The sequence below is a fragment of the Hemiscyllium ocellatum genome, chromosome 13, assembly GCF_020745735.1.
Source record: "Hemiscyllium ocellatum isolate sHemOce1 chromosome 13, sHemOce1.pat.X.cur, whole genome shotgun sequence".
Taxonomy (NCBI): domain Eukaryota; kingdom Metazoa; phylum Chordata; class Chondrichthyes; order Orectolobiformes; family Hemiscylliidae; genus Hemiscyllium; species Hemiscyllium ocellatum.
Window position 1 is genome coordinate 7,010,736 of NC_083413.1, and position 12,160 is coordinate 7,022,895.

A 12,160-nucleotide genomic window follows, 5' to 3' on the forward strand; every position below is an offset into this window, starting at 1 on the left:
GAAGGGACTCTTGCGACACAGTGGGAGTATCGACACCTCTGAGCCAGCAGGTTTAAGTTCAAGTCCCACCTGCTCCAGAGCTATGTCTGAAAAGGTTGCTTAGAAATATCTAAAATGTTGATCCTTTGGGGATTTTCTCAGCCTGGGCTTTTTCCTAGTTTACCTGAGGCCTTGCTCTAATTCGCAACATTGGCACCAAGGGGATAGAAAAGAGGATCATTTCAACAAGGGATAAAGATGGGTGTTCTTTGGGACTTATAGAAGATTATTGAGGGCAATTGGATTATTAGAGACCTGTGCAATCATTCTGAGGCTGAACACGAGAGTGCAGTGAGAAAAGGTCCACGGCAGTTATAATAGGATTGCAATGTGTAGAGATGTTGATTCAAGTGAATTAATAGAATTTTTGTCTCACTGCCCCGAAGCCCACTGGTGTAAGTGGTCTCCCTTTACTCTTTGGGAATATTTGCAGATCAAGTTTCCCTTTGTGGCTGCATTATTGTGGGTCAACTTTACTAAGTTCATACCAACAAGAATTGATTGGAAAAGAGATGTTAACTTTCCCTCCAAAGAGACATTTCCCACTCCAGTGTTATCAGAGCTAGCCTTGCTTTTGCCAGTACTCTAGCATTTGATAAGAAGCAATACATTTAGCGCTTGCAGTAAAAGACAAATCCATCAAATTGAAATTGTTTCACTTTATTTCCATTGTGAAAGTGCACCAAGTTATAACAGGTCACACTGCGAAGGCATCTTACACCCTTGGTACAGAAAATACATGACAGGCAAGTTTGTTTAAAGTTAGTTTTTGGAAAGGAAGACAGGATTTCAGATAGGTAGTTTGCTACTTTTAATTCTTGCTCTTTTGTTTAACTTTGGCCATTTTCTTTGGTAGTTAGGCACTGCCTGTGATGGAGATGGTGATTTTTGGGAATGTCTACTTGTGGTAGCAACAAAGACAACAACTATTTTGATTCTCGACGGTACATAATCTGAGAGAGTCAAAGAAATATCAGTTAAGAAGCAATTTTTCCACAATTTCAATTAAAATAGTGTAGGATGCTGATATGACAGAGGGTCATTCGTTTTCCACCATCTTTTATAGAAAAATGTTAAGTTTGTGATAGTAATGCCACAGGTACAGTAATCCAGAGACTGAAGCTAATTACATTCAGTTCATTAAAAACCTGAAATGTAAAGCTAGTGTCAGTAATAGTGACCATAGTAACTAACATGGATTATGGTTCACTAATGTCCTTTAGAAAAGGAAATCTGGCAGCTTGACCTACATGACCCACAGGAATGTGGTTGGCTCTTAATTGACCTTTGGACAATTAGGGATGGACAATAAATGCTGGGCCTGTATCCCCTGAGTAAACACACAAAAAACCTCCCTTCCCTGTGCAGCCTCTGTTACTGAATCGATATTTCAAGGTTTTGCCACGTATGATTTATTGTTTGTCCTTCCGTTTTGTCAACATCATTTTCATGAAGGTAAATCAAGACTTTGTTTTGAATTAAATTAAAGTTCACCATTCATCAAGGGTATAGATAAGGTAGGTAGAGATAAGCTTTTTCCCAGGGTGAAGGATTCAATAACGAGAGGCCACGCTTTCAAGGAGAGAGGTGAAAAGTTTAAGTAGGATACATGCGGCAAGTACTTTACACAGTAGGTGCCTGGAACGCGTTGCCAGCAGAGGTAGTAGAGGCAGGTACGGTAGATTCATTTAAGATGCATGAGTAGGTGGGGAGCAGAGGGATACAGATGCTTAGGAATTGGGCGACAGGTTTAGACAGTAGATTTGGATCGGCTCAGGCTTGGAGGGCCGAAGGGCCTGTTCCTGGGCTGGAAATTTTTTTGTTTTTTGTTTATTTCTATTTCTGGTTCATGAAGTCCCGCGTTATCATACCATGAGACTCCTTATAAACTATCTGAGAGCTAACTAAAATCATCTTGTCTGAATGTCAAAGGATTTGACTGTCTCCAATATGTGTGACAAAGCAAAGATGACAACTGTATGTTTTATATTTCTGCAGCACACACATACTGAGAAAGGTTAGATACTGCTTTTCGTAGCCTCTCCAATGATGTAAGACAAAATGATGCCTTCATCTGTTTCTTGGAGATCACTCCAAATGTAAGAGAAATGGCATTGCTCTACATGAGCTGCAGGGTCTGTTGTAAGATTACCCAATGTCTCTATTACAGCAAATTTACTAATGCATAATACAAAGTTCCAGAAAATTTCAGAACAGACTTTCATCCCGTTCATTGCAAACCCAAAGAGATAAAAGGTTATTTCACAAATAATAGTTAACAATATAACAGAGATTAACAGTCTGTGAAGTTACGATCATGACAAGGGCTAAGTGTAGCCTGTATAAAATATGTACAGTATTAGATTGGTTTGAATTTTAGGTATATCGGAAAGAATTGGAGAACCTCATTAGCTATTTCACAGCAACATTTACACCAACAAATACTGACAGTACTTTTTTTTTGAACAATTCGGTTTAACTCAGATGCAGAAACATAATCTTCCCTTTTTTTCCCCCAGGAGGTGCATGTTAAATGTGATGGAGCGAAGCCTTTCAGACAAATCCTAATCCAACATACTGTTTACATTCTGTTATAAGTAGCATCTACCTTAAGGAAGTATCTAGCCTCCTCTGCTACACAGTTAAATCATGGCTCTGTCTGTATCCCAGCTGCTTTGATTCTTTAACCCATAATAACCTTTCCTAACAGAAAGAGATCAATCACGGTTTTGAAATGTTAATTGCCCAGCATCAAACGTATTTTGGAAGCCTTTATTGAAACCCAGTGATCAGAAAGCCAGATTCCTACCTCTAAGCAGCAGTACAGTGGCTCAATAGTTAGCACTGCTGCCTCACAGCACCTGGGACCAGGGTTTAATTCCAGCCTCAGGCAACTATCTGTGTGGAGTTTGCACATTCTCCCTGTATCTGTGCGGGTTTCCTCCCACAGTCCAAAGATGTGCAAGTTGGGTGAATTGACTGTATTAAATTGCCCATAGTGTTAGGTGCATTACTCAGGGGTAAACGTAGGAGAATAGGTCTGGGTGTGTTACTGTTCAGTGGGTTGGTGTGGACTTGTTAGATCAAATAGCCTGTTTCCACTCTGTAGGGAATCTAATCTCATCATTCTTGCTAAAACTTTGTTCTTCCCTTTCCAAGCTGGACAAGGTCAGAAATCATATGACACCAGGTTATCGTCCAAAAGGTTTATTTGAAATCACAAGCTTTCAGAGCGCCGCTCCTTCATCACCTGACAAAAGCTTGCGGTTTCAAATAAACCTGCTGGACTATAACGTGGCATTGTGCGACTTCTGACCTTGTCCACTCCAGTACAACACTGGCACCTACACACCCTTCTGGCTGGAGCTTTGGAAGCAGTGGGCCCCCAAATCAACTTCCCACTTTGGTAGTTTTGTGAGCACTGACAGCCTCCACTACCTTACTTCCAGATGTGAGCTATGGGAATGAGTGTTGTCAGGCTTTTTGTCACAGTCTTACACCCTCAATCCTTTCTGTATCCAGAAAGGGTAGCAATTCCACAGTAGATGCTTCTATACTTCTCCCCAGCCCAGGGGCCGTGAAGTTCATTGTTAGATGTTGACTCCTGTCCAGGATCATTGTTGGGACTTTCTGATCTGTATGGGTTCATACCACGGCATAACGCAAAGCACAGGATTCCAGAAGACTTCAAACAATGCATTTATTTACTAAGACACTGAAATAGTTGAGTTCCATAATTTTTTCAGTTTATAGGTGACCTGTCTTAGTCAACCATTACCAGAGACTATGAAGAACATAACCGAAATTCAATCCATTACACCAACAGAACAGTGGAATGTAATGTTACATTATAAGAAAAGTACCACTGACCTTTGGGATTCTAACACCCTTCAAGATTACTAAGAATACAGAAAGGTACAATTACATTTATGTTAATTAACTTTTGAAAGTTTCCATAATAGTGCAAAGGTACTTCTTCAGCAGTAACCGAGCACTATTGCGAAGTCTGCACAGGAATCATTTCTGCATGACTGCAAAGAGGCACTAGCAGGGGCTTGTTTTATATCATAGACAGAAAGGAGCAAAGTTTAGTACGACATCAAAGAGCTTTTCAAAGGAAAAAGCCATCAAAGTCAGTGCAGTTACACAAATTTGATTGGTCAGGCAAATTCCCAAGGCTCTGGACAGAATTAAAATAACATTCTTCCAAAAATGTCAACAGATAGCCTTTTGGTCTCAGGCTTGTTACTGTTAGGAATTCATGAACTCACCGTTTAAGTATTGGTCCAGCTGCTCTGGCTGTGGGTTTGGATTTTAGTATTGAGACAGTTTTGAGACTGCTAAGCAGGAGAATGTACAAATAGGAACATAAGAACTGGAGTAGTTGAATTGGTCTAAGTAAATAGGAGCTTTTCAATCTCCCTTTTTATCTTGTTCCCTCACCAAAAAATGTGCCAAAAAAACAATTTCAAATGCACAGCCACCTGGAATCTATTTAGAGGTAGCGCCGACGGTTCATTGAATTTATCCTTCATGGAAGATATCCTTGTCCCCTGGTTGCTCTTGGTTAGGAATATTCTTTCCTGGCTCCTCCCCCGAGCTGGAAGCAGGCACTGCTTTGTCTTCATAATACATCGACAGCTCATCGTTATTGATTATATAATCTGTGTCATCTTCCTTCTGACGGTCCTATGTTTAAAAATAACAGGAGCAACTTGTTTTATAATTCTTGACAATAGCACCATTAATGACTCAGGCAGCCGTAACACTGTGGAAGCCAGTTAATTCTCATTGAGCACATACTTTTGGAGTCCAGAACAAGGAAATACAGGGAGGTTAAATAGTTATTTATAGCAGGAATAATTCAGGTATATTTTGTCTACAGTTTACCTCAGACGCAGAAACATGTTCTTCCCTTTTCCCTTCTAGAGTTATGTCTTGAGTAGTAAACTGGGGGAGGTGACAATCAAGTGGTATTATCACTAGACTACTAATCCAGAGACTCTGGGAACCTGGGTTCAAATCCCATCATGGCAGTTGGTAGAATTTGAATTCAATAAAAATCTGGAATGAAGAATCTAATGATGACCATGAATTCAATGTTGATCATTAAGGGGGTGAAAAAAAAATCCCCTTGAGGGAAGGGAAACTGCCTTCCTTTACTGGTCTGCCCTGTATATCATGGTTGACTTCGAGGCCATTAGCCGTGGACAATGTGTGCTGTATTAGCCAGTGACACCCACTTGTGAAAGAATAAAGAAAAAAAAACTAGGAAATCCAGATTAGCCCTTACAACATAGACAGACTTGTCTCTCAATTTCAAGATTAGTGTTGCTGGAAAAGCACAGCAGGTCAGGCAGCATCTAAGGAGCAGGAAAATTGACGTTTCGGGCAAAATCCCTTCATCAGACGCACCGATTCCTGATGAAGGGCTTTTGCCCGAAACGTCGATTCTTCTGCTCCTCGGATGCTGCCTGACCTGCTGTGCTTTTCCAGCACCACACTAACCTTGACTCTAATCTCCAGCATCTCCAGTCCTCACTTTTGCCTTGTCTCTCAATTCACCAACTGAGCAAAAGCTTTTCTGTGTAATGCGCAGAACTGATCAAACAGTACACCATGATATTTAATCTCGATTCTAACAGAGCAATCATCCATTGAGAGTGTCCAAAGCTCAGTACATGTCAAGTCCAGCAAATCTAGAAAGCATTTATTTTGTACATTGTATTTGCGTTGCTGAATGTCACTTCCTGTGGCTTTAGATTTTTTTTTTGAAAGCTATTATTTTATTGCAAACTCGAGGGAAATCATTTAAAATGTGATGATTGTTTGTCTCCATATTAAATTGCCTACTGATCCTGATAGGCCAATCATTCCATCATTTTAAATGCCTCAATGTTGTCTTCTGTGTGCTTTACTTCTCTAAAGGAAATAGCTGTCTCACTTGGACAATCTATCTTCATTACTTCAAGCCCTGAGGTAGGCATCACTTCTGGTGATCCACCTCGACAGCTTCTTCTAGTAATTCCTGAACTGTGCGGAGATAGAGATGGAGCAGAATATTCTTACAATATGGGATTGCACTAGAACGGAAATGCCATGTTATAGCAGAACTGACTGTATTACATTTTAAATTCCGACAGTTTATTTATGTCTTCTTGCAAACAATTGGTTTCTTCTTCATTATAAATTACCACAGACAAATGCTGAACTTTTACTGTTACCCTATAGGTCGAAGAAAGCAGTTGTCCTAGCTGTGACCCTTGAGGAACATCATTGCCTGGCATCCTTCAATCTGAAAAACAATCTTTGTTTTCCCTCACTCATGGAACACAGGCATCACTGGTTGGGCCAGTGTTTATTGCCCATCCCTAGGTGTCCTTGCAAAGATGGTGGTGAGCGGCCTTGGTGAACTGCTGCAGTCTATGGGCTGTAGGTAGACCCACAATGGTGTTAGGGAGGAAATACCTAGAGTTTGACCTAATGACGCTATTTCCAAGTCATGATGGTGAGTGGCTTGGAGGGGAACTTGCAGGAGGTGGTGTTCCCATGTATCTATTGCCCTTGCCCCTTCTAGATGCAAGTGGTCATAGGTTTGGAAAGTATCAGACCCCATGACTCATGGTTTTCCCTCCGTAAGCAATCTTTTCTTCTTCAGTTGGACATTGACCCTCTGAGTTATGGGCCTCAATTTGGTTAACCAACCTGCTGTCAAGCACTGCCTGAAATTCCAATAAATAATATCCAGTGTATTCCACCATCGATCTTCACTCCTTCTTTATCAGAACTTAAATTAGTGAAGCCTAATACACCTTGTACACGTCTGTGCTTGGACTCTGATTCATTCAAACCACTCGGTCACTTTTCGTTCCTTTTCTGATTATTGCTTCCTAACCTTTAGTTAGTTAAACTAAATGAGTGCGTAGTTCCTTGGAATCACCTTGACAGCCTTCCTTGAATAAGACTGTCACTTCACCACTCTCCAACTCCTTAGCACTTCCCCAGTATCTAGCAAAGACTGAAAAATTAAAGCAAGTTCTTCAGGTAAGTGCTGTTGGCAGATCCTACAGCAAGCTGGGGGAGGGGCGACCATTCAGGCCAGCAGTTTATCAACTCTAAACATAGTCAATCTTCCAATTGTATCCTGTCTGTCAGTCTTCTGTCCCATGATACTGTGGTCAGTTCGCTCATTGCACCTATGGTTCTGGCTCTTGTCTACAAAGGCCTTATGTCTGATGGACAATTCATAGAATCCCTGCAGTGCGGGAAACAGGCCCTATGGTCCTACAAGTCCACATCGACCCTCTGAAGAGTAACTCACTCAGACCCATTCCCCCTAACCTATATTTATTCCTGACTAAGATAGGTTGGAGGAAGGTATAAAGGAGATGTCAGAGGTAGGTTCTTTACGCAGAGAGTTGTGAATGCATGGAATGCGTTGCCAGCGGTGGTGATGGAAGAGAAGTCACTGGGGGCATTTAAGCAACTGCTGGACATGCACATGGATAGCAGTGAGTTGAGGGGTGTGTAGGTTAAGTTACTATATTTTACATTAGGATTAGGTCTCGGCACAACATCGTGGGCCTAAGGGCCTGTTCTGTGCTGTACTTTTCTATGTTCTATGTTCTAATGCACCTAACCTACATATCCCTGAACACTATGGACCATTGAGCATGGCCAAGCCACCTGACCTGCACATCTTTGGACAGCGGGAGGAAACCGGAGCACCCGGAGGAAACCCACGCCCACACGGGGAGAATGTGCAAACTCCACACAGACAGTCGTCTGAGGGTGGGATTGACGCCTGCCTGACGCTGTGAGGCAGCAGTACTAATCACTGAGCCACCATACTGCCCCCACGGTGGAAGATTTTGAGAAGGTATGTATTTTGAAGACAGGTAGTAGTCTGCAAGAACTTTTTTTAATTTTGAGGAGGGGTGATGATGTCAGATTTGAGAAACAGGGGGACAGTATCTGAACAGAGAAAACCATGATCAATATCAGCAAACCTGGAAACCAGGAAGGGAAGCTGAGAGATCAGCAGCTTGGTGAGATTGAGAGGTGGAACTTATGGAGAAGTTGAGCTGGGAGAGGGCATGAGGGGAAACAGGAGAGAAATTAGAGAATGGTGAAAATTTAGGACAAGGATACAGAGTGAACCATAGAGGAAGTTTGATCCAATGGGCTAGTGAGAGGGTGCAAAGTGGCAGAAGATGATGATTGGAGTGTTTCAGTCTTCGTGAGTTTGAAATCCATGAACTCCTCACGTTGGACATTTGACAAAAGCTGGAGGACCCAAGATAAAGTGGTTTGAGGATACACAAATGGGATTGTGGCGGGGTGGGGGGAGGGGATAAACAATGGCTGGGGTTATTTCACCTTTCAGGAGGATTCAGGGCTAGGAAACTGCTTCAGCAGCTCAGTGCAGGTTTGCGTGGAGCATAATTTGGCAGCGAATGGCGCAACCAATTGTCCATCAGATCCATTCAAATCCTCAAACATCAGGGAGCAGGGACACAGACTGTACTGAGTTACAAAGAGCAATGTCCTGAATGTGAATCACTGACCTAGATTCCTGATGAAGGGCTTATGCCCGAAACGTCGAATTTCCTATTCCTTGGATGCTGCCTGACCTGCTGTGCTTTAACCAGCAACACATTTTCAGCTAGATGCATAATGTAGCAGGTGTAGTCGCTGTCTTGCTGTACATTGAGGAAGTGAAATCTTTGTGGTTGCGGTATATCTCTGATTCGATATTGGGTATGTGTGAAGCGCCTTGCACACAGCCAATGACATACTCTATGATGGGATGGTTTACTGCCCTCTGGAACTCATGGGCAGGTTCCATCTGTTTCTCTCCCACTGGAATGAGGGAGGGAAATTTACTTGTCTGTACAAAAAAGAATGGCAGTCACTTCTCAGAGTCATAGAATCCCCACACTGCAGATAGAGGCCATTCAGACCCCTCTCAAACCTGGTACAAAGGAAGATGGTTGTGGTTGTGGAGGGTTACTCATCTCAGCTCCAGGACATCTCTGCAGGAGTCCCTCAGGGTAGTGGCCTAGGCCCAACAATCTTCAACTGCTTCATCAAAGACTTTCCCTCTGTCGTAAGGTCAGGAGTGGGGATGTTCGCCAATGATTGCAATGTTTAGCAGCATTTGTGACACTGAAGCAGCCTGTGCTCAAATGCAACAAGATCTGGACAATATCCAGCTTGGGCTGACAAATGGCAAGTAACATTCACACCATACAAATGCCAGACAATGACCATCACCAATAAGAGAGACTCTCACCAGCGCCCCTTGACATTTGATGGTATTACCATCACTGAAACCCCCACTGTCAGCATCCTTGGGGTTACCATTGACTAGAAAGTCAACTGGACTCACCATATAAACATAGGGGCTATAAGAGCAGTTCAGACACTTAGGATACTCCCGACTCGGCAAAGTCTATCCACCATCCACAAGGTACAAGTCAGGAGTGTGATGGAATACTGCCCACTTGCCTGGATGGGGGCAGCTCCAACAACACTCTAGAAGCTTGACACCATCCAAGACAAAGCAGCCCCCGCTTGATTGGCACCACATCCACAAACATTCAATCCCTCCACTATCGGCACTCCATAGCAGCAGTATGTACTATCTACAAGATGCATGGCAGAAATTCACCGAAGATCCTTAGACAGCACCTTCCAAACTTATGACCACCTCCATCCAGAAGGAACAAGGGCAGCAGGTACTTGGGAACACCATCCCCTGCAAGCTCTCCAAGTCACTCACCACCCTGACTTGGAAATATATCACAGTTATTGGGTCAAAATCCTGGAATTCCCTCCCTACCGGCATTGTAGGTCAACTTACAGCAAGTGGACTGCAGCGATTCAAGAAGGCAGCACACGACCACCTTCTTAAGGGCAAATAGGGATGGGCTATCAATGCTTGCGATACCCAAGTCCCCCAAATCAATTTTTAAAAAACATTCAGCCCATCGAGTCTGGACCAACCCTCTGAAGACCATCCTACCCTCTCTCTGTAAGCCCACATTGATGGTAATCTGATGGAATAGGGGATGAAGAATTCCAAGAAGGTGGAGATGGCCCCTGTTCCAGCCCAGATACATTCATGGCCACGTGCAGCAATGCAGGTACCTCTGCCCTCGCTGACCCTGAAGGCCTCTGCTCCTGAGATATCACAGACATTTTTCCTGGCCTAGGTTGACGAAGGACAATGCCTCCTGAAAGACTCTAGGTGGATACAGCATCCCCCTTCTCCCCCTCAGTGCCTTTGCTCAGGCCCCTTGGAGGCCAAGGGAGAATAGAAACTCCACCACATTCGACTGGAACCAGGCAGGTCACAGAGTCATACAGCACAGGAACAGACCCTTCAGTAACCGACCAGTCTGTACCGAACATAAACTCAAACTAAACTAGTCCTAAAGTTCTTTAAAGTCTCTGTGTCCCCCAGCCTTAACCCATGTCTAGCTCCACCTTTCTTACCTCTCTGACCTGACCCATCCTGTCCATCTTCCTACTCTCCTATCCGCTCCAACCTTCGCACTGACCAATCACAATAACCCCCTATCTCCATACACCTATCAACATCCCACCCTTCTCCCTCTATATACTTCTGGGCTCCCTCCCCCTCTCCTGTCCTGACGAAGGGTTTTGGTTCAAAACATGGACTCTCCTGCTCCTCGGATGCTGTCTGACCAGCTATGCTTTTCCAGCTCCACGTCTATTGCCTGCTCTTGGCCTAAATCCCTCGAAGCCTTTCCTATTCATGTAAGGAACCAGCATCAGAAGCCGCACCACTTTCTGGAGGCTTTACAAACTATAAGTAATAGCACAAACCACCAAGCAGTTCCAATAATGGAGCAGCAGCCAGTGGGAATCACTCAAGAACTAGCCTCAAAGCTATTAATCACTCCGACTGGAGTGTGGAGGTCAAAGATGACACTGCTGCATTAGGCTTATGTAATACTGACATCACAGTCATTTTTTTTCATTCACTTGTGGGTTGTGGGTGTCACTGGCTAGGCCCAGCAGATATTGTCTGTCCCCAATTGCCCTTGAGAAGGTGGGGGGGGGGGGGAGCTGCCCTCTTGAACTGCTGCAGTCCACCTGCTGTGGGTTGACCCACAATGCCCTCAGGGAGGGAATTCCAAGATTCTGACCCAGTGACAGTGAAGGAATGGCGATGTATTTCCAAGTCAGGATGGTGAGTGGCTTGGAGGGGAACTTGCAGATGGTGGTGTTCCCATGGAGCTGCTGCTGTCTGCATACATCTGATGCATGCTGACGCCAAGGACTTCATGGTGGCTGGAATGGCTAAACATTCTGAAGACAAGTCATCTTGGACTGGAAACGTCAGCTCCTTTCTCCACAGATGATACCAGATCTGCTGAGTTTCTCCAGCATTCTGTGTTTGTTTCAGATTTCCAGTATCTGCAGTATTTTACCTTTATTCTACAAAAGAAAGTGTCCTTGTGTTGCCCGGCTACCATTTTGGACATGAAACAGAACTTGAAGCCTTGAGAATATGGGTACTCCATGTCTGAGCGCTCTGCAGCCAAGCCATCATGCCCACACTAGGACAACACTGAAGGACGTAGGTCACAATGGTCACTCTCACCTAGACACACCCTTACATAAGAGCTCCTGAATACTGAAAATATCCACTCAACCTGCCAAGGGAGCTTAGAGAAATCATGCAAGATATAACATTTCATCTGCTATATTATTTATTCATGGGATGAGCGTGTCACTGGCTGGGTCCATCCCTATTTGCCCAGACGACAGTTAAAAGTCAACCACATTGCTGTGGGACTGGGGTCACATGTAGGTTATGATGTGGAGCTGCTAGTGTTGGACTGGGGTGGACAAAGTCAGAAGTCACATAACACCAGGTTACAGTCCAACAGGTGACCTGCTAAAGGAGCAGTGCTCTGGAAGCACGTAATTTCAAATAAACCTGTTGGACTATAACACAGTGTGACATGTGGGCCAGACCAGATAAAGATGGCCGTTTTCTCCTCTAAAGGACATTACTGAACCAGGTAGCTTTTCTGACAATTGGCTATGGATTCATGGTCATCATTGGACTCCAAGTTCTTGCGGA

General features: G+C 43.8%; 1 protein-coding gene across 1 annotated transcript in view; it reads right to left on the bottom strand.

The window, feature by feature from the left end:
* Positions 1-683: 683 nt before the first annotated feature.
* Positions 684-12,160, bottom strand: part of LOC132821767 (sodium/hydrogen exchanger 9-like) — a 488,707-nt gene continuing 477,230 nt past the window's right edge. The window contains exon 16 of the mRNA XM_060834524.1: positions 684-4,728. Coding sequence (XP_060690507.1) covers positions 4,564-4,728 — 165 coding nt within the window. The 3' untranslated portion in view covers positions 684-4,563. The remainder of the gene's footprint in view (positions 4,729-12,160) is intronic.